Below are 26,434 nucleotides of genomic sequence, written 5' to 3'. Positions count from 1 at the left end.
GTTTCGCAGCACAAGCCCATCTTTGCTTTTGAACATGTGTAAATCAGGATGGGGAGGGGAGGTGTCAGAGACTAGGTATCAGAATGTTCATGTCTAAACAGGAAACATTTCTTTCTATAATGTGCCATCAGTAATATGAGGTAGAAAGCACCACTGATGCATTATTTTATTAGCAGTACTTTAGTATCACATGAACCGGAGTCCTCATTTCCAGTGTTTAACGTTCTTGCTCTTTTTGCCGGTTCCCATCAGGGTGAAATTATGGGTCTACACTTACGCCGATGTGTAGAATACAGACACTCCACTTCCAGCTAACCTGGGTGTAAATAACCGAGTAGACAGTGAGGCATGTCTTAGGTGAGTAAAGTAGCATGTCCTACACACAAGAACCCCCATTCACCTATCTACATGCCCAAGCAGTGCCTTCTACATCTACATTGCTATTTTTAGCAGTATTGTGTCCAGCTGCCACACCCCAACACAGCCTTTCCACACTGCTGGAGCCTTTCACTGCAGCATGTAGCTACACCTGAAGTGCTGTACTCTACACGCCACGGCAAGTGTAGACCTAGCCTAAAAAATAAGCTCTTACTGCCTTCCATGGTAACTGGTGTTGAAGGTCAGTTCGAGTTTGTTTCCAGGTATCCTTCTGGTTGAAACTTGCTTCATGTCCGCACATGACATACCTTCAGAAGCTGTTTGAAGCATGTTCAACAACTGATGTCAGGTCTTGCTCATGGTCTAGGCTCAACTCTGGGTGGTGATGGGACAAGTTGGCTTTCTTCTCAATGTGGATGGGAAGTCCAACCCATGTCAACTGACTTGATTTAGCTGTATCCCCCATCTGTACTATATACCCCATGGCATGTGATCTGCAGAAACAGGAAGTATCTACTGGTATTTATTAAGTAGACACAGCATGTAGCTTATTGTCCGCATTCACTTCTCTTTGCAGCTGATCTGAACTTAACTGATGAGCCAACTGACCCAAGATCAAAAGAAATACCCTAACTGTGCTGTGAAGCAATATGATATCCACAATCAGTGAGCCTATAAGCAGATTTTAGATAAACTCCCCAAAACAGGCATTGCAAGATGTGCCAAGCACTCCTAGGAGAAGACTAAAGCATTGTAGAGTTGGTGCAAGAGATTCCCTGACACACTAATCATGACTCCAGTATAAAAAGATCTTTCTTTATGTCATTAACTGAATGTAATTTGGGGACTTAAAATACCAGCTAAGCCTTCCTGCATACTGAAGAGCTCTAAGCTCCCGACCTATTGTGGGAGTGTAGCTGGAAACTTGTAGGAGCAGGATTTTATAATTGCACTACAAGAATTAATGTACGATTTGATTTCATCTTGCTAGCCACCCTTGTTGAATAGCAAAAAGGAATAACCCTCTGGGACTATGAGATTTTGTTTTCCCATATACATTAAAAATTGGGCCCTCTTTAGTTCTTTGTTTTAAGGTTTACTTAGTAAGAGACAGGATTCTGTATTGTGTCTATGTTAAGTAGATTAGAGGAACATTGAAGGCCTGGATCTCAATGTAAATTGTCTTGGTTATTGGTTATAAAACTTAGCAAGGTTTAATTTGCAATGCCTTTTTGCTAAATATAAAATACTGTACTACTGTTTGTGTTCTCAAAGTCTCTGTAAAAGGCTGTTTGGTCTCTGTAAAAGTCTGTTTGTGTGAATGAGGAATGCATGCATCAGGAAAAGATAAGGTGCGAAGGCCGTTGTTAACCAGATGGCCAAGAAAGGAGGAGTGAAGACACTTATCGAGATTTGTTGTTGCCAAAGAACCATCAATGCGCATCCATGATTGAGGAAGGGCAGATTGAGGACCCTGAGGTGGAAGCTGGCACCCTAAAGACAATTGATTAAATCGAAACCAGGACAGGATGACTCAGAGGTGTTTGAGCGCCTTCCATGTAAAATCAAAGTGCCCAATGGACTTCCTTTACTCCATTTTTGGGGTAAAATCTCTGCTTGGAGTGGGGTTCTTGCTTTGGATTTTTTAGATTTTTAACTAATTTCCTTTTTTGGAGGAGTGTGGTGGGAGGGGCTTGGGTCGAAGGGGAGTGCCAGTGTTGGGGGTGCCATTTTTATGGTGGAAAGGTCTTTTCGAAGAGATGAATCTTTAGGAATTGATGTGTGAAAAGCACAGTAAGATCCTTACATGAAAATCACAAGTGTTAAATATTGTACATATCCCCAACTGATCCCTGCTCCAGTAAGAAAGGTATTTGGGGGGAGGGAGAAGACGTAGACGCAAAAGTAAACAAATGGCTACTCTTAGCTTCCTGACAGAAGATAATGTATGTGCATTGATTGTTTGCTGAGAGTCTCAAGTTAATTGTATTGCTTCCCCCTTCCCCCCCTCTCAGAAGCATGGATGAGATAGAAAAAAATAAAATCTGTCTATGGCATTTAGAAGAGATCAGTATAGAGCAACTGCCAAGGGACTGCACTGCTGGTGGAGTTTTAGGCTTGCCCACCTGAGCAGTGAGCTTTTGATGGAGAATTTGGGCAAATAGCACATCCTGTATTTGTAAAACTTCTCCTGAGTGTAATGGGGGCTCTTTATGTGCCATTGACTCTTGTTTCAGCTGCTGGCAGTTTCCATCTACTCGACTCCCTGTGGAAGGGAAGAGCTTATGTAAAATTCATAAACCATTTACCTCATTCTCTTTAGTTTTGCTTGATTTGGGCACTTCTCTGAATGTAGCTAGGAGAATAAAAGCAAGTTCTGTTTCTCACCAGAGGGATTGGCTCTTGACTGTGCATAGCTCTTTTTCGATGGTTTCTAGTGTTTGTTGGTCTAACAGTACAGTGTAATGCTGAGGTTGTTCCCATTGTACATTAAAATATTGTTCTACCATCCACAATCTGATCTTTCTTGTTGTATCTCTTTTCCTGGTGTTTGAACCATTAACAGCGTTTTCTTGCTGTGAGATGAAGAGCTAGTACCTCATTGTCATGTCTGTATCCATCTTTCAGTCTCATTCTCAATTCCTTCCGCCCCTTTTCCGAAACCATATAACTGGTTCCCATCTTTCCTTAAATTCCTTTCCATGACAGTGGATTGTGTATATTATGTTGCGCTTGCATCACTGGTTCCAGCCACTCTCCTAAAGGCTCCTCTTCCCCTCTCCTCCCTCATGTAAGGACTGCCAGCGACATGAAGCCCTTTGTGCAGATTTATATGGGAAGACCCGTAAACGAGAAATGAGACCTATATAATGGGTATGTGCATGGCTGGATTCACAGTCTAATGAAAAAGGGCAAATACCTAAGAATCCTAGGAGACTAAAAAAGAAAATAGGATCAAGCTTCACTGCCCAGATTTAGTTCAACAGCAGAAACTCAAGCAATGGAGAGACCACCAGTAATCCAGAGCTGTCCTTGGAAAGGGAACATATTTTACAGGTCAGGAAATACACATTCCCCTTATACATTAACTTCCACATTGATGCACTGGGACACATTACTATTTTATGCTACACTCGTAAGATTATGATAAGGAGGCAGAGCTTCAGATGAGGTAAATCGGTTTATCGCAGCTGAGGATCCGGCTCATGGTATTTATTTGTATGCATGCCATTTCAAGGTCTAAATGACACCACGTAAAGTGAAGCAGTTCACTGTTGATTTGTAACATAAATTTATGTGTGTCAAGTGCTAATGAAAGGTGCTGGATTATCACCCACAAAGCTTTTGAAGAAAATTAGGATGGCAGTTCCACAGACGGGAAGAGTTCCTGGGGACGAAGCAAAAGAATGAAAAAGCTGAAAGACAAATTCTTACTGGTCTCACAAGTCAGTTTCTATGGAATTAGGTTGGGGTTCTGACTCCTCAACCATTTGCATAAGGTGGCCCTGCCCCACATCTGATTGGCTCATGGACACCTCCCCTCCCACCGAGGAATAAACAACAGCTAGAGCAGGTGATATTAGGAAATCACAGTATTTTTAGCAGCTGGAAATGAGATGATCCAGCACTACGTGAGCACCATTGAAAAAGCCTTCAGAGACCTCCAGCTCCAGTAGAGAGCCATGGAGCTAAATCCTGCTGTTTGCTGTGCTGGGTATACTGAGGATGATGTTGTGCAAGAGGCCAGAAGGTGTTTTTTCCATCCCAGCAAGCAGCAGGTTCTAAACACCTGATCTGAGTGTTCTTAACACGTAATAAGCATGATAGAGTAACTGCAATATCGGAGTGATGTTTCCATTGTGCAGAAGCACGCAAGTGGGTATTTGACTGCACAGATTTGCTTACATCATCCTAGTCTCACTTGAATATGAATAGGTGTGCATGGGAGATTTTTGGTCTCTTTCAGTATTCTACTGTATGAGTCTATTTGTGTCAATGTAGTGCTTGTGAAAGGGGTTGAACTGAAAACCTAAGACACTGACAGTCTCTGTTTAATCAGCACCAGATATATCCTTGCCATCTGGCCAGGACCTGCCCTGACAATATAACTCAGCCTGGATCTGGGTCTCCCACCTCTCAGGTGAGTGCTCTAATCTCTCTGGCCAATGATTTTTTCATTATTTATTCACAGCAGAACAGCTTCAACAGGAGAGACTGAGGCAGCCCCACATCAGACTATCCCATAGCTCAGTGGTTAGGACACTCGCCTGAGAGATCATAGAGCCCTGTTCAAATCCCTTCTCCCCCTTACAAAGAGGAGGGATTTGAACAGGGGTTTTCCTCACCCCACATGAGTACCCTAACCACTGGGTGAAAAGTTATAAGGGAGGGCTGTCTCTCCCTCCCGACCTCCACTTTGCGTAAGCTCACCTACAGGGGCCCAATCAGTAGCTCTGAGCATGCTTACAGGACAGGCTCTACAAATGACTTAGGCAGAGGAACATCTATCTTCCCCAGGTTTGTGCATTGCTGTGGGGCTTAGGCATGTGGACACTTGGCATGGGGCTGCAATGTGCACAGGTCGAAACATTGGCACCTAGGGAAATTTTACTGCAAATGTTTAGGTGTCGAGCAAGTTTAGGTACCTACAGAGATTAGGGCAAGCGAGTGGGAGTTTGGCAACTCCCAGCGGGACCTGATTTGGGATTTAGGCACCTAATGTGGCAGGTGCCTAAGTCCTTTTGTGAATCCAGCCCTAGGAGACTGACTTACTGCAGACAGTTGGCTCCCTTGAATCAGTGCTGAAAATGGTTTGTACTTGTGCAGAGAGAGTTCTTGAATCTAGTCAATCTCCCCATATAGATAGGACTCACAGGCGATTTCCTACATGGGTAAGGCTTAAATGGCAGTTATGGTGGTAGTTTTTAAAGGGTAGATACTTCTTGCCTGGGAACAAAGTCTTTTCAGACAGCTGATAGAAACTTTCAGTCATTACCATTACATTGTGTGTGGCCAGGTTTGAACCAGCAACTTAGAAATGAAAGCCTCTCTAGCCCATTAACGATCCTTTGATTTAACCGGTTCCCTGATTCCCTTAACCAACCAGGTCTTTTGTTTTCATTGTATTGATATTTTGACTTATTTCCTGGGACTTTTTTCAATGTCATTCAATTGTGGAAATCAAGTTGAATAAATATTGCAGCTCAATTGAAAAATGTTCAAGGTAAGAAGTAGGTATTTTGTTGTAGAAAACAACTGGTAAGAGGAGATTGTAAACTATTGTCTTCAGTATTCTGAAGTGGAAACAGCTGTAAATTCCTTGGCTTTTCCCAGTGCTTATCATTAATAAATGGATCAAAGGTGCATTTTGTTGCCTGTGTCTGATTATCATACTGGACACAGCCACGACACGTTATAATCTTCCACAGCCCCGCATTTATTCAGTGCTTGCCTCAGGACGAAATTAGTATCCTAAAGCTTGATTTACCTGGAAAACCTTACGTCAACATAGCTACAGCCCTCAGGGATGTGGAAAATCCACACACCCCCTGAGCACTGTAGCGATACCAACCTAACCCCCAGTGTAGATGCAACTAGGCCAATGGAAGAATGCTTCTGTCAACCTAGCTACTGTCACTCAGGGAAGTGGGGTTCCTACAGTGATGGACACGCCTCTTCTGTTTAGGTCTACGCTAGGGGGCTATGCCGGCAGAGCTACAGTGCTGTAGCTATGCTGCTATAATCCCCATAGCATAGACATGGCAGGAGTCAGAATGATGGTTGTATTACCAGTCAGGTGTCCTTTTGAACAACTTGCTGTCCTGGGAGGAACATACTCAGTTTTTAACTCCATGTAATGCTTAGGAAAAGGAACTATAACAGAAGGTGGAAGTTTGCCATGGAGACGGTTTTTACTACTACTTACTGAATTGCAGGGACAGGGAGTTGTGTGTGGAGGGAGGAGGGGAGGAGGTGCGTGGCAGCCACCCACCCTCCCCCGGTAGGTGACTCCAAGTTGACTCCGGGGGGCTTATCCTGGCTGGACCTCCTGAGCAGCAGCCTGGGGGGGCTTACGCAAGTGTTGGGCTGGGGAGGGCCCCTCCTCCCCCAGAGCTCACTGCTGCCAGTGGGGAGAGGGCTGGGGGAAGTCCTCCTCTCTGGCCCCCCACCCCAGCGCAGCCTGCCTGCTGCACCCCAAACTCCTCATCCCTGGCCCAGCCCCATGCCTCACACCCCCTCATACACCCCAACCCTCTGTCCCAGCCCAGTGCCCGCACCCAGAACCCAACCCCCCTCCCGCACCCAGCACCCCACACCCCCTCCTGCACCCTAACCCCCTGTCCCAGCCCAGAGCCCACACCCAGCACACAAACTCCCTCCCAGAGCCAGCACCCCTCCTGCACCCAAACTCCCTCTTAGAGCCCACACTCTGCACTCCAACCCCCAGCCCAGAGCCTGCACCCAGCACCCAAACTCTGTCACAGAGCCTACACCCCTCCCGCACCCAAACTTCCTCCCAGAGTCTGCACCCCGAACCCCCTTCCGCACCCAAATTCCCTCCTGGAGCCTTAGGTGGGTGGGGGGCAGGACTTGGACCCATTTTGGGCACCACCAAAAATTATACAAACCTGCTGCCCCTGTTGAGTTGTAAAGAAGGTACTTGCTACTTAGTTAGATCAAAGAAACAAAATACCTAGCATCATGTTAAATTATGTATCAAATGCTTTTCAGCTGTATTGACTGATGACAGCTCTTTCCTCCCTTTCCCCCATGTTGTTCCTTCCTAAACCACAGTCACAAAACAAATACATCAGGTGCTGAAAGTTTCTGCCTATATTCAAATAACAAGCTATTTGCTTCATGAGTCATCTGATACACACTATCTGGTAACAGACATACCTGATATTTATCCACGTGGCCTGGTTCCTGAGAAAGAAAGGGTATATTGTTTCCGTGAGTAACCTGTAGAAAGCAGCTGGGATCATGTTACTACAGGATCAGAAAACACGGAAAATACAGCCTCTGAACAGATACATTCTAAAGGGTATCTGATAACAGTGCAGTGTTTGCACCGCAGAGGGGCTGGATGGGCTCGGTGGTATACAAGGGCCAAAGAGCTCCTTTTGGTGTGGAAGGGAGCAAAGGTGAGCGAATAGGCCCTTAAACCAGTCAAGAGAAGGAAGTGTTGGCTACTTATTATGCCCTCCTCCCTGTGATCTTGGGGGGTTGGAGGCGGGAGGGATATACGATTGGAGAGGAAGGAAATGTGGAGCCAACTGCTCTCTGCAGTGTGCTCCTCTCAAAAAAATATCAGATTTACTAGCATTAAATCGCCACTGGCTCCTGCTTACCTTAGTAGAGGGGGAGAAGATGGCAACATAATTGCTGGCTGACTACATGAATACTCCAAATGCTGTGGGCTTTGGGAGCTGATTCCCAAAAGCCCCTGGGGCTCTGCACCTTGCCTGTGCAGACATATTCCCTGAAGGAGATTCTGTTGGGTTTTCTGCAGCTTTGTAATAGCAAAGTTTTCCAATCACTCTTTCCCCTTCTATAAGGGCAAAATATAGGCCTATCTGTGGTATCATTGGGATATCTGGGTTGTGAGCAACCTCATTATTTCTATGCCTTGGGGCCAAGACAGTTGTAGCAATCCAAATCTTGATGGAAGGGGAGATTGACATTACATTACTCTTTGACAGGTTTCAGAGTAGCAGCCGTGTTAGTCTGTATTCGCAAAAAGAAAAGGAGGACTTGTGGCACCTTAGAGACTAACAAATGTATTTGAGCATAAGCTTTCGTGAGCTACAGCTCTCATGAAAGCTTATGCTCAAATACATTTGTTAGTCTCTATGGTGCCACAAGTCCTCCTTTTCTTTTTGCCATTACTCTTTGGTATCCCCTAGCAACTGATTGTTCACTCTCCTAACTATGGAATGGGTGCAGGGATTGTTCATTGCCTTCAGGTGGGAGGAGTTATGCAGAGAATTAGATTGGAGCAGTGGGTGAAAATGCTACAGACTCTTCTCCGCTCTTGAACCTTGACTATCACCTTTTGACAAACAGAAAATGTGTAGCCAGGTTCCATATAACTGACAGCTGGGTTGTTGCTGAAATTCCTGGCTGTGTTGGCCCAACTATAATTACAACGCGGTGGGCTTGTGCACATTATATTATTGAGAAAATGAACATTTGGACATCAAATTATTTATCTTGGGCCACATCCTCAGCTGGTGTAAATCAACATAGCGCCATTGGAATCAAATTGGAGCTACAGCAATCTACATTAGCTGAGGATCTGGCCCCCATGTTTAATCACATATGAGACTGCTCCATCATTTATCATAGTAAAATAAACCGAGTGACACGAAGTTTTATGGAGAGCTCCCCCACGTCTCTTTTTGGTGTGTCCTGGACCCTGTCTGGGTCTGTGGGTAAAGAGAAAAAAGAAGCCAAATTTCCAGACCTTCCAGACAGCCTACCCAGCTGCTGCACAAGAAGAAAGGAGTGACCAATCCAGCTCATTTCCCATTCCCCTCCAAATGAGAGGAAGAGAGAAAGGAACCATTGCTAATCTAACTCAAAAATCACCTTGAAGTTCTGAGAGACCAAGCTGATGGCATGTTGATGTATGCACAGATATTAATCAGTTAAATGTGCACTTGGTTTTTCCACAGTATGCATCCAATGAAGTGAGCTATAGCTCACAAAAGCTTATGCTCAAATAAATTTGTTAGTCTCTAAGGTGCCACAAGTACTCCTTTTCTTTTTGTAAATACAGACTAACATGGCTGTTACTCTGAAACCTGTCACTTGGTTACAGTTACTGAGGCTGTGCAGCAATCTGAACACATTAGCAGCCAAGACAACACTAGGTTGCTGGGAAATAGCCCATGTAGCCACAGAGGATGCTTCTGAAAACATGGCACGCATGCACCTTACCTGTTTTAGACAGGAATGCTGTCTTTCCAGGTATCAGAGGGGTAGCCGTGTTAGTCTTATGCTCAAATAAATCTGTTAGTCTTTAAGGTGTCACCGGACTCCTCATTGTCTTTCCAGGACATTGCAATTACCTCTGGCTCTGATTCAGCAGAAAATATCCAAGGCTTTCTGACTTTTGCAGACCTCAGAACACAACAGCTGCTGGCTTCCAACACAGCTAAATTACCCAGGAGAAAAATCAGTCTTGGGATGAAGAATTGACCCCGCCCCCCAACTCTTGCAGGCCAGTACTGAGGAGTTCTAGAGTTCTGCTTATAGGAGAACAGCTCATAAATCTCCATTTCCCAAGCTCTGTGACTACCTATACTAGGATCAGTCCCCACCTCATCATTGGAGTGGCACAGACTGGAGGAATTCCTATAATACTAGAGCAGAAATAATTCCTCTACTTTGAGGGGACTAGCACTCTGAGCTTTCATGTGAGGAGAATATAGGGAGATCTTTCTGCCCCATCATAGTTCTGCTGCTGGTTAGAGTTCTGCCTCTAGCAGTGGGAGGGTGAAGTGGGGCTTCCCCCATCAGAGGTACTGCAGCTCCTGTGACAGTTTGAGTTATGGAAGGTCACCCTTCTGGCTTCCTGCTCCCTGGATCATGAGTTTTACAAGGTGGAGGAGATCTTTAAGGCCGTTTCAAGCCATGTATCTCCTTTCCTTTTATTTCTTTGCTAATGTACTGACATTCAGTCAGCCAGGGAAGAAATCCCCTATGTTCTGATATTCTCAGTGAGACACCCAATGCAATTCTAATGAGCCGGATTACCATATGTGAACATTTCAGCAGACCTTGCAGAATCCGTCTCAAGCAACTTCAAAACACCCCCTGCTCCCCAGGTGCCACAAATACAACATGGTGGGATCTCAGTTACAACAGGAGCTGCTTTTCCATCTCAGTAATGGACAGGAGTGCAGCATCCCGCTGGGCTTCCTCCACGGTGACAGAAATATGAAAATTGTGCAACCATCAGCTGAATTTTGGGACACAGCAGGGAGGATCATGGGAGTCTTACACCTCCACCCACAGTTCCTCCAGCCTCCTGGACCTATCCCATAAACTGGCATGAAAATTGCCCAAAATGACACGAGTCGGGGATCTGTGCCCAAATTGTAGTATGCTGCAATTAGTTCAGCAGAGCCCTGTGTGGGCCTATGGCTCAAATACAATAGTTTACACCAGTACAAGTGTGGTCATGCACACAGTTAGAATAAATTACATCCATATATGCTATACCAATTCAGTTTTGGGTATAATCAAGTCCTCCCCTGCCTCATTCCCTCCTTTCCCCCAAAGGCATAGATTTTGGAAAACAAGGTAGAATTGTGGGAGAGCTGCTGTTATTTTGTACCCCCACATACTGACCCACTTTAAACCTAGTGTCAAGTTACTCCCTTTGAAAAGAGGCATATAAACATCAGGAATATATACTATGTCTTCGTAAGTCACACCTGGATCCATTTTACAAACTAGGAAAGAACATCAGTAATTTCTCAGGCGAAGAAAGACAGGTGAGATTATAAACTGTCACTATCAGATATGTCACTATCAGATATTTTTTAAAAGTCACAAATATTTGTTCTTGGAGGCAAAAATGTTTTGCAAAACTTATCAATAGAAAAAATTATGTTAACTACTTTTTAACTTAACTGAAATATTTTTGTTTAGATTTAAACATTACAGAGTTTGCAGCTTCCACATTGCAACAGGGTCCTACAATGCAAAAGAACCAGAAAGAAAAGCTGATTGTCCTTCAGGAGTTGTCTACATGGGGAAATTGATCCTCCCAGAATAGTCCCCCATGTGCATACTCTATTCCAGACTAAAAATCACTTTATTCCCAAAGAATTAGTGGGCTTTATGAGTGCACTAACTAATCTGGAATAAAATTACTTTTATTATGGAATGAGTGTCCACATAGAAACACCCAAGGAGTTACTGTGGAATAGCTATTACAGAATAGTTTATTCCACAGTAATCATTCTTGTCAATTTCCTCTGTGTAAACAACCTATTAGGCCTTGATTCTGTAATCAGGTTGATGCAGGTGATCCCCTGTGCTTGTGTGTAGTTCGCCAGGGAGCAAGGTTCATTCTGGTAGATCTAATTGCAGCAGTGGGGCCAAAGGGTTTTCAAAGCTGCCTCACACTTTAATATCTAAACACAGCTTAAGGTATGCTTTAGGCCCTGATCCTGCAAGAACTTATTCACATACTTAAATTTATGCACTCTGAGAAGTCCTGTGACTTTGGTGAGACTGCTTAGAGTGTGTAAAGTTAAACAGGTGCATGTCTTTGAAAGCTGAGGGCGTTAGTTTATTTTCCTTGTCCAAGGTGAATTAAATGCTAAAAGTAGAGAAACAGTATTAATGTAAAAAATAAATCCCCTTTAAAAACCCTCAGTTCTAATTACCCAATGTAATACAGGTAATTAATTGATTTTTAACCTGACAGTGCCATTTAAAAATAAACAGTTCAGGAATATCTTTGAAATCTTCAGTCTGCTCTTGCATGTAACTTCACTTGAGTTTATAAAATCCCATAGTCTATTACGTTTTTTAAAAATTAACCTCTCCCAGTTTTCCCAGCAATACTACACTTGATGTAAACGATGAATACAAACCTAGCTTCATTCATTATACAGGCCTAATAGGCTGATTTCCAGCGATGTCCTCGTATTTGCTGGACCTACTTTCCGGATGCCCTGGCCTGCTTCATTTGCTTTGCTGTGTATCGTTCCTTTCTTTTGTTTGTTAACCTAAACATAGGCTGATTGTTCTCGGGGACAAGGCTTGGAAGACGTTCGGAAAGTTCCAAACGAATCAAAAGGCTGCTTGAATAAACCAGATCTGAAGACGAGATTAGACACATTTATTCAAGTTACCCTCTGGAAATTGACGGGCTTGGAGTTTTGTTGTTCCCAGCTGATGAGAAATACCCCGTGGGGCGGAGGGAAAGGCGGGAGAGAAAACAGTCAGTCTCTGTAGGCGGAGCTTGCATGTCCCGAGATAGAGTTCATCTAATGACATTTTCACATCAGGCAGCCTCTCACGTTTTCCCCGTTAGCTCATCTTCTCCTGGACCGCAGCGCAAATAGAATCAATGAAGAGAGCGCAGCTCCCTCCTTTTTTTATTCATTGATAGCGCGCAGGGCGGGTTCTCTCTTTGGCAAAACTCCGGCCAAGACCAGCGGCGAAGGTCAATGCTGTCGAAACCCGTTTGCCTTTAGGAGTTTGCGTCCTCGTTTTTATCTGTTTGCATGCATTACTAAGCATGTGTGAGTCAGATGCAGGGAGTGAGTTTGCCTACATAATGAAGTTGATAGAGAAAGGCAAGGTAAGGAAAACGGGCCCCGGCCACAACCCCTCGGAAGACTATCTTAGTTAATTCCCCTGCTGTGAGACCCTGGGAAGGCACAGCGTGTGGGGGAGGCGGCTGATTCCCCATTACACCTCCACTGGGGATGGCGAATAGATTTGAAGGTGCAAAGTCCGGACCTGTCGGCAGGGCTGGGTTTAGACTCAGCCGTAGGTTTGCCTTCGCCCGCTGAGCATGCAAAGCACAAGGTGCGGGGTAGGATTATTTGCGTTCAAAACGCTTCACCGGCTGAGTTGCTGCTAAAGCCTGGATTAGATCAAACTCGAGCGAGTGATTTACTGGGGGAGGGGGGGTTCAGTGGAACGAACGAGCTGTCCGAGCACAACCAGATCGCGACTCAAGCGTGAAACTGAGGGGATGAAACGCAGTCCCTCGGGCAATGGGTCCGAGTTCTCCGCAAAGCCCGTGGACAATGTGAAACCCTCTTAATGGGCAGTCACAACAGGCAACAAGGCTTACGCTCACTAAGAGCTCACGCGATCGGGGTGCCTTTTTTTCTTCCCCACGCTTTCTGTGGGCGCTGCATGGTGGCGCCTTACTGGGGGGCGAGGGAGGAGAAAAGACCCCTCCAGGGCTGCCGTCCAAACTTGACTCCGGAATTGCTTACACCTATCGAGCAGCTCAGTGGCATGAGCCAGGCGGTTGCCGCGGACGATGAAATGCAGCCGTGCCATTGCTTTGTGCGGGTGAGCGCCTGGCGCCGCCCGGCCAGCTGCTGCCTGGGGCAGGGTCCGCCCCAGCCGCGCTTTCCGTCTGCTCCGCCGCTCCCGCTCCGAGCTCGGCCGCTCGCCCTTGGAATCCAGAACCGGGCTGAGAGCGCCGGGGTGTGAACAGGCCTGCGGCCGCTGCGAGCGAACTCCGCGAACGAGGGCTTCCCCGCCCGCTCAGCAGCTCTCCCTAGCGGGAGGGTGGGCGCTAGTGCCCCCGGGCTGAGCCAGGTGAGGGGGGATCCCCGGGCTGACTTTCTTTTGGAACCGAGGCCGCGCTGTTGAAACTGCGGTTGATCCGCCCCGACTCCCCCAGGACTGGGAGGTCTGCGAGCCACGCGTCGGGAGCAGGGGGAGGAGCTAGTCCCCGGGAGCTAAATGGGAATTACAGTAGCTGTCACAGTGGCAGAGAGATGCCGGCCAGCCCACCGCCTTGAGGGCGCAGGAGGCAGGAGGACACTTGATTTCACAGGCGATCAGTGTCACGCATTCCGGATCTTTCAAACCCCAGCAAGCTCAAAAGGCTGATCTATGCTGTCGCCTCATTACTGATTTATTCTACTGATGATGCAGTAGGACTGAAAAGATGTACATACATCCTTAACTTTTGAAACATGTGACTAGTCCCATTGAACTCAATGGCCATGTCTACACTAGGGGGAAAGGTCTGTTTTTAATGTTCTAATTCTAGTGTGGACCAGGCAAGCTGTCCTTTTAATAGGCTGGCTGGGTGTGGGTAAACCCTCGGCTCTGCACTAGTGTGCACCTCACCTAGCTAATGTGTGAAAACTGCAACTTGCCTTGTCTATGCTAAGCGTTTAGCGTGCCTTAAAAACACACTTTCCCCCTCATGTAGACATGGCCTGTGAGGGCACTCACATGCTTACAGTTAAACGTGGATAAGCCTTTTCAAGATTGGGGCCTAGGTCATTAGTAACACACTAAATTATTTGGTCTCTGAAATCTGATTGACCCAGCTACATGCTCAGGGGTGTGAAAAATCCACACCGCTGGGCAGATTGTTAAACCAACCTAAATCCCCATGTAAACAGCAACAGGTTGAATTCTTCCATTGACCTAGCTTCTGCCTCTCAGGGAAGTGGAATACTTGTGCCAATGGCACAGCCCCTCCCCTGGGCATAGGAAGTGTCTGCCCTGAAGCACTAGAGTGGCAGAGCTGCAATGTTTTAAGTGTACACAGAGCCTTAGGCATTTATATGGACTAGTCAAAATTCTGACATTAGCTTGCTGCTGCATCGTTCCCTTACTGCAGTGTGTGCAGTGTGTAATCCTTGACAGAATAAAAAATGAATGTGGAATTGTCAGGGATGTTCTCATTTCAACCCCTTGGGGGAAGGGGCACTAAAATTGGTGAATTCTTCTCTGAAGCAAAAGGTTGTTAAAGATCTCTGGAAGAAAAGTCTGTGTAATGATTATAGCGGGGGGCAGGGGGCTGGGAGTTGGACTTCTTGAATTCTATCTGCCTGTGCCAAATTGTGGCTGTGTGTGAGATAATGTAGATGCTGACAGTGGCAATGCTTTTTTTAAATGGGTTTTTTTTTTTTTTTAAGGCCACAATTGGTGTGGTAATGCTGTAGTGGAAAGATAGCCATGCAGCAGGAAATGATTCAGGACTTGCAGATATGGCTTGGGGGAAATGGCAGTGTCTGCATCTTCTAAAATTTTACGAAACAAAAATACAAACCCCTCCTTGTATGTGATTGACTGAGCGATCCTTGCATTATCATCACGTCTGACTTGCTTTCAGATTTTGCTATGCCATATTTTGTGATAGTTTATCTAAAGTACTGGGTGCGTTTCAATCTCTGGAGGGGATGATTTTGGGCACTCTTCCTCTTTCTATTCTTAAGGAGTGATCGACTCTTTGTACATACTCAAGTGGTTTTGTTTCAGTTATCTTCATGGCATTATTTTTTTTTCTCCACTTCTCTTTATAAGCAACTGTAATTTGAAAATGATAGCTGTAATTATAAATGTTTGGGGTGAGGGAAATTTCCTTGCCTCTGGTACAGTTTTCTGTTTCTCTGGCCAGTACTATAAGCCCAGCTAAGGGGGATTTGTGCCTGGTGCTCTATGGCTCAAAAAGATAATTCTGAAGACAAATGTTTGCCTGTCATGGATCAGATTGCTCTAAATGATGTGCATAATAATTGTTTCCAAGGGAAGGAATCACCTCCTACCCTTGAACTGTCCTGTAAGCAGTGGTTTCCCCAGGAATTGAAATTGGGGGTGGGAGGGGCGTCAGCGCTGATGAGGGGTGAGACTGAGGGTGAAGGTGGGCTGTATGGCACCATAGTAAACACTGAAAAATGTTTCATGACCATTTTATTAGATTTAACTCCTGTTTTAAAATCATCACACAAATTAAAGTTGGCTACTCAAGCCTTCTATGAAGCACTACGTCTACATCCTTCTTGGTTTCTTGTTGTATTTTTGCTCAACTCTTTTAATGAACTTCTTGAATGCAATGGGTTCATCTTCAGTGGCTTCTTGTGTGTCCGGTACTTCCATTCCTTCAATTGATATGCTCATTAGTTCACTCACATGATCAGGCAGAAGGTGACTTCTTACACACAATTCTATTCAATGATGAAAAAGAATGCTCAACTGTAGCTGTTGTGACTGGGAGTAGCAACAGATGAATTCCTACTTCTTTCATCCCAGGAAACATAGCACAAAGATCAGGTCAAGCCACTAGTAATGATGATAAAGAAGAAGTTGAAGTCAAATCTTCATTCATTCGTCGTATGATATTCCACTCTGTGTTCAAATTCTCTAGTCTGTCCTGAGCACATGGCAGCCCCATTGCTGGTAGTGCCTCACTCCACTCAACTGTCGGCGTTTTATAGGACGGGTATTTGTAAAAGCTACGTAGAGGTGGAGTAGGATCTAGAAGTCGCTGTTGCAGATTTTTAAGAATCAAGTCTGTGTACTTTTTCAGTTGTCTTAACAAACACTTCTTGTCCTTTTCACTTAAGGATTCAATATAAATGCCTTCATTAGTCAACTTCTGGACTTAAGTCTTTGCTTCTTCCAGTACTTTTTCAACGGATAGCTCTCTGACCTAAATGTCACTTCTATTGCTGGACAAAGATCTACTACTGTTTTAGCAGATGCCCGGATGGCATTGTTTAATGACCCAAGTGGTTTCAAGAGTAGACTTACGAGAGCGAGAATGGCAATAGTCTTCTCTGAATGTAGTAGCAAAAGTAATCCACCAGCCTCAATACTTAGATCCATCCCATCTTGGTAGATACTTTCCAAAGCCAGTAATAACAGCTGAGGTAATTTTAAGACCACAGCCAAGAATCGCTCATAAGAAAGCCAGAGGTTTTTCCAGCTTGGACTAATATGAACTTCAGTCCCAGTGTATCTTCTATATTTTCCAAGATAGTCAGTCTTTTTGGACTCTTGCTGAAAAAAAGAATATAATGAAGACATTAAATTTATAGCTTTTTAAATGTCTTTTGAAGATTCTGCAGCTCATACTAGTGCTAATTGGAGTAGATGGCCTCTGCAGCGTGATTAGGAGAGACTAGGGTTACACTTTTCTCTGAGCAAAGCTTGTACTCCACCATGTCTTCCAGAGAAGTTTGCAGCTCCATCAAATGCACAAGCAGCCAACTATTTGGGGTCCAACTGACAAACATTTAACTCTTCTAAGATGTGGGTTGTCACAGATGCAGCCAATGTGTCTTCTATAACTTGAACATCTAGAAATGCATCTACTGTCCTACCACTGACATCAAGATAATGTACACAATGATGCCTATTTGCATCGGTGCATTCAAGTCATCAGCCATATATGCAAATTTTTTTGAATGTGGTGAGAGAGTTCTTCACTTTTTCAACTGTTGAGTTTTTCCACTGTTTCACCGCATGCTTCTAGCCAGTCAGTTGAGTTTCTTGCAGAAAGATAGTGAGCATTTGCTGGTCTTGTTCGGAACCAGTGTTCAACTACAGGATGAACAAGTGACAATGCACTTAACATTGGCCTCCAGTTTGCAGTGTGTGGTATCTCTTGCTTAACTAGAAAGTATGATGCCACAGCCATGTCTGTTCGCGTGAACTGTGTTGTGTTTCCAACATTCTTAACAGCATCATTAAGTACTTCTAAAATGGCCTTTGAAAGTGGGCTTATAAGACTTTCTGCATGTTGATGCACTCCAGAGGCCTGGTGTTTTGCTGCCTTTTCATGTAGCTTGTCAGCATTGGCTTTGCTGATCGGTCTGACAAACCAAGCTTCTCCACTTTTACCAGTTATAGCATTGGGAAGCTTTCCTTCTTCGTAAGCTTTTTTGCAAGAGGTGCACCAGGAGCCATCTTTTGTAACTTCAATGAATGGGAACACTTTGACCGACAAACATCGGGAACTGCCTTTAGGTTTTGGAGTCACTGTTTCTTCAGTAGGTAGATGTATTTGTGCTTCGGGCTGGTCGGATGTAGATACGCCACTTGAACCTTCAGATGACATGTTGCTATATTCTTGGTTCATGATGTGTTCTTCACCTTGGTTAGTTTATGAGGCCTTTGAGTGGAACAATTGTTGTATTGTTTTTTGTCTTTTCATTTTCACTTTGACCTGCAACATTTTAAAGAGATATGAATAAATTAAATGTTTTGTTAGGATAATGAAAATTTAACATAAGGATAATATAAAATACACCAAAACACATAACAGGTCTAGATTTCTAAAAAAATATACATTTAAAAAAATGTATTTAATTTAAATTGACTTTTGAAAAGTAAGCCATCATGGGATAAGAAGTAAGTCCTCTCATGGATCAGTAACTGGTTAAAAGATGGGAAACAAAGGGTAGGAATAAATTATCAGTTTTCAGAATAGAGAGAGATAAATAGTGGTATCCCTGAGGGGTCGATACTGGGACCATTACTGTTCAACATATTCATAAATGATCTAGAAAAAGGGGTAAAGAGTGAGGTGGCAAAATTTGCAGATTATACAATACTATTCAAGATAGTTAAGTCCAAAGCAGACTGTGAAGGGCTACAAAAGGATGTCCCAAAACTGGGTGACTGGGCAACAAAATGGCCGATGAAATTCAATGTTAAATTCAATGATAAATGCAAAGTTATGCACATTGGAAAACAGAATCTCAACTATACATACAAAATGATAAGTCTTAATTAACTGTTAACACTCAAGAAAGAGATGTTGGAGTCATTGTGGATGGTTCTCTGACAATATCCACTCAATGTGCAGTGGCAATCAACCAAGCAAACCGAATGTTGGGAATCATTAAGAAAGGGTTAGATAATAAGACAGAAAATATCAGAGCCTCTATATAAATCCATGGTACATGCACACCTTGAATACTGTATGCAGATCTGGTGATCCTATCACAAAATATATATATATATATTAATTGAAAAAGGTACAGAGATGGGCAACTAAAATGATTGGGGTATGAAACAGGAGGAGAGATTAAAATGACAGGGAATTTTCAACTTAGAAAAGAGACGACTAAGGGGGGATATGATAGAGGTCTATAAAATCTTGACTGGTGTGAAGAAAGTGAATAAGGAAATGTTATTTAATCCTTCACATAACACAAGAACTAGCAGTCACCCAATGAAATTAATAGGCAGCAGGCTTTAAAAAAACAAAAGGAAGTACTTCACACAACATAAAGTCAACCCGTGGAACTCTTTGCCAGGGGATGTTGTAAAGACCAAAACTACAACAGGATTAAAAAAAATAACTAGATAAATATCTGGAAAATAGGTCCATCAGTGGCTATGAGCCAGGATGGGGAGGGATGCAACACCATGCTCTGAGTGTCCCTAGCCTGTTTGCCAGAAGCTGGGAATGGGCAACAGGGGATGGATCACTTGATGATTACCTGTTCTGTTCATTCCCTCTGAAGCACCTGGCCTTGACCACTGTTAGAAGACAGAATACTGAGCTATATGGACCATTGGTCTGACCCAGTATGACCATTCTTATGTAAAAATTAATTATAATAATAAAAAAAACGTTTAGTTCAGAAATTCTCCAACATAATGACATCTCGAGATAGCAACAATGTGAGATAACAACCTTGGCAAATAATGCATTTTAAAAACCTTGGCCTACTAGGAAACCTATTTATATAAAGTTTCCATTCCCAGTCACAAATCTAGCATTCTGGAGCAAAGTCACTAAAATTTAGTCCAACAAACAAATATTTATTTAACATGCCCCTCACTTTTCCCTCCACCACACCCCACTCACCGGTGTTGTCTTTGGTCAGTGGAGACTCAGAATTCAGAGGTGCTTTCATGTGAGTACACCTCCCAGGTTGGGGGCAAGAAGGCACCTTGCTCGTTCCTCCAGCTGCTCACTGTTCGTTCTGGCCACTGTTGTTCGTTGTGGCACTGTTCACTCCATTGCTCTGTTGCCAATGGTCCTGCGCAGTCACCTTCTGCTGCCACTTGCCACTGTGACCTCTGCAAGTTGGTCTCTTGAGGTTCCACCCAGCTCTCAGTGATTTCAGCTGAGCTCTCAGTGGGGGAACCTCACTGCCAGTGCAGTCTGGGTCATCTCTTCCACAGAAACACTGTCCCACAGCAGGTCTAAGCACTTAGATCTGATTATCAGTGATTTCAGCTGTAGTGGTCACTTAACAAAACAAAAGATTATCTATGGAGCCTAATCAGCTCTGTCTTTAAACAGTGGAGAGGGGCAGGTCAAATAGTACTTGTGACTCAGGTAGACCATCAAGCAAAACACCTGTCCCCACCCTCTCTTGATGCCCTCAATCAACACAGGCTAAGTACAGTTCTTCTGCCCTTTACTCATACAATAAGAATAACAAAATTTCATTACCTCCCTGCATTCAAGTGATTTGTAACCCAAGCCCAGACAAAATCTATCACTTTGGCAACACAGCTCTGTTTGCTGGATACCTAGGTAAATTAGGTGTGAATGTAAATACAATCTGGTCCTGAAGCCTTTTCCCCCCAGCTCATCACTAGCTGTCAGGGAGAGCTCATTTAGACTTTGCTTACAAATCATAATTTGAAATTATTAGGTTGGCCAACATCACTGAAATGAATGCATTGACATTGTCATAAAAAACAACAGCTGTATAAGGAAGCTAGTCTATGTTCATACTTTTCAAATCTAATACACTTTTTCATATACACTTTTTCATATACATATATTTTATCAGACACTGTATATGCTTTTAAAATGTGTATTAATGCTTCAATTTCAATTCAAATTTCCAATCAGTCATTAAATTGGCATGTAAGTAGTTCACAAAACTGGGGTGAGGGGGGGGCGGGGAGTGGGGAAATCACTGCCTGTAAGGATTTCATTTCTATCCCCTCCTCCACAAATTATTGTTCTGTGCTGGTAACTGGTGCCAAATTGTCCCATTACATCTATGCAACATGTACTTCAGTGGGTAGCATAGGGTTGAGTGTCAACATAGAATTTGATGGCTAATTTCACAAAAAGTCATTCTGCATTCCTTATACACCCCAACTCCCACTTGACTTACATGGGGAGTTGGGATTCATGAAGAATGTAAGATTGGTACCTTTTCCTGCATCCTCTGACCTCTTGATTTACAGGCTTTTCTATGGTAATCATCACAATCTCTGGGTACCTCACGATATGTCTGTAAGGTTGGGAGGCTAAGCAGTCTCCTCATTTTACAGCAGAACTGTGGCAGAGGGGAAATGGTTGATCTTCCTCCAGATCTCTTGAGTCCCGGCTCAATGTCTTAACCACAACACCATCCTTCCTCGCTGTCACCTGTCTCATCTTCAGTAAACGTAATATGCTAATGATATATCAAATCTCCTTTTTGTTACTGTCCATTATATGAAATACCACTTAGCAACAGCGGTATGTGAAAATATTTAATAAAAACAAATCTCCTCCTCTGCCCATTCACAAAATTGTCTCCCATTTTATAGATCAGGTTTTTTGTTCTTATTTGGAACGGCTCTTGGAGTTCACATGGTGCTGGTTCTCTCACGGCAGCGACATAAATGTTTAACACTGAGTAATGTAAAAAATATATTTGTGTAATGGCATAACTAACATCTGTGCAGCTCTGGAAATAGTGTTTAGCGCTGACCCTGTTCCAGTTAATGTTTTCTTGCCTGGTTCTATAAGAGGAGACTGTAAATCAATGAAAAATGTGATATTTTAGCTTATCCATGACTATTTTTAACTGTAGATTTTTGTTGTTAATATAAGGGGCACAACATATATAACACTTTTTGGTCAATTCCCCAAGTTCTTTTCTTCACTCCTTTTACTCCACTTTTTTTCTTTCTTATATCTGGCTCTCCAGAGAGCCTGTGATTCATAACAAGCAGCTTTAAAAATATTGGTTCTAGATAAAACACTGTACAATAAAGAATACTTTAAAAAAACAACCAAAAACCTTATTAGAACATGATCACTTTTAAACAGTATTTTAAAAGGCATTTGGACATCAGGAAACTCATAATTCAGGCTCTTCAAATAACCTAAACTCTGCCTCTGTAGTCCTGTCTATGATCCATTCCTGAATAGTGTCTGTATGTACATTGATAACTATTTTATGGTGCAGTTCCTGCTTAATTTTAAGAGAAGATATAGTTATGGCTCTGTACAGTGGTACAAAAATTGAGCTGTGTGAGGAATTGACAAGAGGACGTATAATAGGGTTTATTAGCAGCCATATAGCCCAAGCTTCAGGCGGAGTCACAACTTCAAAGCGCTCTCTTAAACAGCTATTTTTAGAGTGTAGTCCAGCCCTGCTAGCCCAAGTTTGTTGACTCAGTCTGGGAGGCTTGCTCCAAAATCCTGTGTAAACATATTGACTTACTTGAATTCAACAGGAGTTACTGTTTGTGTGTGTGTGTGTGTGTATATATGTATTATCAGACTTCAGAAGTTTCTTGCTATCAGTGGGTGAGTGTTTGAGTTGGTGGCCTGTATGTGATGAGGGTTGGTGCTTTATTTTAGAAGAAGTTATATTATTTTTAAACAGCACCCGAAGGTGCATTAGTCACTTCCCAGATGGATTTTTGTCCTGTTCTGAAGAGTTTACAGGAGCTAAGGACATGATGTGACAAGGGAAGACAAAACAAGGATGAGGTAGTGGGAATAGAAAAGCACTGATAATCCAATCAGTGGGTATCTGTTGTTTGGTGATTTATGCAGGTTTTATGTCTGGTTTTATGAGGTCAGGATTAAAGTTGCTTGTTAAACCTTAGTTATGAATTTCCCAGACTTCAAAATGCTTTTAAAATAACTACAATGATATAAGTGTCATTACTTCTTGGGAGATCGAATTCTGCCTTAATGAAGTGTATTTTGGTTTGGATGTTTTCTTAAAATTAAAAGTGGCTGCGTTTTCACAATATCTCTTACATTTGTTTGGCAAGTGAGCACATCAAGCTCCAGGTGATGTGTAGAGAAGCAGCAGCCCCAGCAGATCTGAAGCTCTTGTCCATCGGACCTGTTGTATTCTACTGCTCCCTGGATCACTTGGCACAGCAAAGCGGGGCAGCTGCTGCTGTTCCCTGGGATGCCCTTGATGTGAAGCAGGATGCTACAGGTTTGGAGCAGAAAAGATGTGCTGAACTTCTCTTTACTCTTCAGAGTAGTAGAAGCATATGAGCCAGTGATTAATTTGTAATGAAAGAGATGCCTGGGCTCAAACAATTAAGTGCTGGGGTTCAAGCAATTTTTTTACATTCATAACGGATGCAGCAAACCCAGAGGTGCTGGGGCTATGAACTGCCAAGCCTAAAGATGCTGGCTCTCATCCCTGGCACAAATTAACCAGCTGCATTCCTTTCCCCACAGTTAAAGAGGATCATAACATCCTGGGACTTTAGGAAGTAGAGTCCTTAGCAACTGTGCTGGTTCCCTGGTGCTGTATCTGCACCAGTTAAGAATGTAACCTTGAACCTGTGCAGTTCAGCTGAGAAAATTTATAAACTGGCCTAGCAGAGTTTGTAAGACCAAATAGGGTTCAGGTCCTGTAGCACATCTCTGCTCCTAGAGATTGAGTGGCCAGACCCAAGGAGAGTTTAGAGCCTATAAATGGTTTAGTACACTGAGAGAGCCATAGAAATTAAAACCTTTCCCGGCCATGTCTACAGTATGGTGCCAAAACTATGACAGCATAACTCCCAGCATAATCTCCTAGTGTAGATGAAACCTACAATGATGAAAGCGGTTTTTTCATTGCTGTAGGAACACCACGTCCCCAAGCAATGGAAGTATTTTTCCACCGGCTTACCTGCATCTACACCAGGGGTTAAGTTGGCCTAACTACACCATGCGGGCATGTGGATTTTTCACACTCCTGAGTAGTGTAGCTATGTTTATCTAAGTTTTATGTGCAGTCCAGACCTCTCATTCTGTAGATCTCACATTTTCCCACCTTTTTCCACCTTGTATTTCAGAAGGTGGCAATTGTGAGTAAAGGATGAAACTGATGGTTTTGGTGGTTGGCTGCATGTATTAATCAGAAATTCATTGTTGCCTTTAAATTTATTTTAATTTTGCAGTGCCTCATAAAAACAAGATCCCTGTCCTGAAGAGCATGTAAACTGAATTCAGCATGATACAACTAGTGAGGGTCATAAAGTGAGAAAGAGGAGGATGACTCCACAACACTTGAGCCGTTTTGATGGTTAATTTTTTAAGATTGTCTGTTCTCCATCTCATTAGCCATAGTCTCCATCGCATTGAATGTAGTCGGTGAGGTGGCTTGGCAAATGGACTTTGGGCGTGTTCTAAGTGTTAGGGACAGCATGGAAACAACTTTGAAGGGAGAAGCTGCCCAATGTAGGGGCTTGGCAGCAAGGACAAGTATTTGACTCTCATGGTGCATTGCTGTGGGAGGCAATGAAGTAACTCAAAGGTAGGTGGATGAGAAGGTCGAAGTAAGGAGCAAAAGAAATGACTTTGGTAGCCACAATTGGGATGGAATGAAGTGGGGAAATGTTAATATAAAAAACTATCTAGGATTATGTTTAGTTTGGTTCGGTTGTTTCTACAAAACATAGCTATTGTGAAGGCCCTCTGAACTTTGGCTGGGTGTTTTAGACTCTGATAAACTAGAAATAAAGACCTAAGCACTGCACCTGTGCTTTGTGGGTGCCGCTATTCCTTGTGGAGTTCATAAAGTCACCTGGAAAGAGCTTGGAAATTAAAATATATATTAATCAATTCTAAATTAAGAATACCATCTATAACAATTTGCAGGCACAATGGCTCTATTTTGAAGAAAAAAATTAGAGAAGATGAAAGAAATTGCATGGTTAAACTTTGAGTTATTATGGGAAGCTAGTTACAGCCTTCATGTGACAATGGCTGTGTATGTATAATAATAGACTAAGCAAACATTCTCTAGAACAGTGATTCCCTTTCCTCTTAACAACCAAATAATGATATTTATCTAAATATATTTGTGTGTGTATGTTATAGCAAAACCTTATTCATTCTTCTGTCCTTATTTTACAAAGCACTTGTCCACTCTTCAGAGTAACACGACCGAAGGATAAATACCTAGAATACTAGCTCATACTCCCCAAACCAGTTATATCTCCCAGACTAAAAATAGCACCTTTAGCAAAGCCACTCTAAATAACCTTCCTTGCTAGGTTAACTTGCATCCTGAAACCCCTACATTTAGGAAAAGTCCAGGAAAACAAATGAGCCTTGCTGTATATTCTGAAGCTCAACTTTTTTGGACCTACGGATGTAATCAGCAGAATTGACAATTTGCAGAGAACACTTTGCCACTAGCCTCCTTGTTTTTAACCCAGCGAACTCTGAGCTCAAACTCTATCACATCCATCCTGATTGCAAATGCCATAGTATTGCACAGAGGGAGAGGTGTGTCTCTAGTAGCCAAGTCACGAACTGTTCTAAGCTCTCTGGGGCAGGGACCATCTTTGTGTTGCGTGTAAAGTGCCTAGTCATGGACTGAGGTCTTTAGGCATTATCACAATACAAATGAAAAACAACGTAGCTAAATACTTTAGTTTACTTAAAACTAGTACCTTATATCTTACCTGAAAGCCAGTGCAGACCAATGCCTGGGAGACCTATTGTGAATTAGTGAACAAGTTAACAAATACAGATTAAGGACATGGGAGGGAAGAGTGAGGATAATGGATCATAAAATGTATTTCAGTTTAATTGTTCTGCCAGTCAAGCATCATGGGAATACAAGGCACTCTGGCTATACCTCCTGTGCTGAGGGGCCAGTGTAGCTAACTCTATACTGCATAGGGACTCCCAAGCCCCAGGGTCTCCCATTAGGATAGCTTTCCAGTTTTTGGTTGGCCTTTCTGCAGAGACAACTAATGAAGCCACCTACTCTGACTAATTTATTTAATGGCCTGGCCCTTCCCTTCCCTTGCCCCTTCCTTTTCCTTCTCAGTGATGCAGCAATATGAACAAAAATGGTGCAGTGGAAACTGCCCTGATAATGCAGTAGTTCTGGAGTCAAGGGATGTCAAAAAGATAGTAAATTAGGTGTCTGGAGGGGTTAAAGGGAGAACATGTGCTTCTCCTTTCCAGATCTACTAATTGGAGCCCAGGCCTCTCCGACCTTTCATCCATGCAGTGTCTTAATAGGCTGGGGAGAACCGGCTAATTAAAATCCTGCTCTCAAAGTACTCTGAAGTCAAAGTAAACAAGCACACAAACAAGTTAATACCTTAATGATGTATTATAGGATTGAACAAATAGTCACTCACAAAATCGTGACAATAACAATCGTTGGCACTACAATGCAATCAGGAGGTAGGGGTATAGCCTTATCTACGCAAGCCAAATTAACCGTTGTTGGTAACAGGTGTTGGCAAGGGGCACCTGTGAACTAGAATGGACCATGTTGTAAGTGCAAGTGTTGCCAAGGCCAAACCCTGTTCAGTCCTATTTCAGAGAGGATGGCAGTGCTGAACAGGTTTTGTTGTTGGCTGCAGC

At 43.3% G+C, this 26,434-nt stretch overlaps 1 protein-coding gene across 3 annotated transcripts in view; it reads left to right on the top strand.

The window, feature by feature from the left end:
• The first annotated feature begins 12,397 nt into the window (after window positions 1-12,397).
• The window catches only part of TRIM36 (tripartite motif containing 36), a 51,447-nt gene continuing 37,410 nt past the window's right edge, over window positions 12,398-26,434 (top strand). For 2 of the 3 annotated variants that reach the window (XM_073344731.1, XM_073344729.1), the window contains exon 1: window positions 12,400-12,706. In XM_073344731.1, the coding sequence (XP_073200832.1) occupies window positions 12,644-12,706 (63 nt within the window). In that variant the 5' untranslated portion in view covers window positions 12,400-12,643. Of the gene's footprint in view, window positions 12,707-26,434 lie in introns of all 3 variants that reach the window. The other variant, XM_073344730.1, reaches the window with a different exon arrangement.

This window comes from Lepidochelys kempii, chromosome 5, assembly GCF_965140265.1.
Source record: "Lepidochelys kempii isolate rLepKem1 chromosome 5, rLepKem1.hap2, whole genome shotgun sequence".
Classification (NCBI taxonomy): domain Eukaryota; kingdom Metazoa; phylum Chordata; order Testudines; family Cheloniidae; genus Lepidochelys; species Lepidochelys kempii.
Note: the sequence above shows the minus strand (reverse complement) of the source record. Positions and strands in the feature narration are given on the sequence as shown.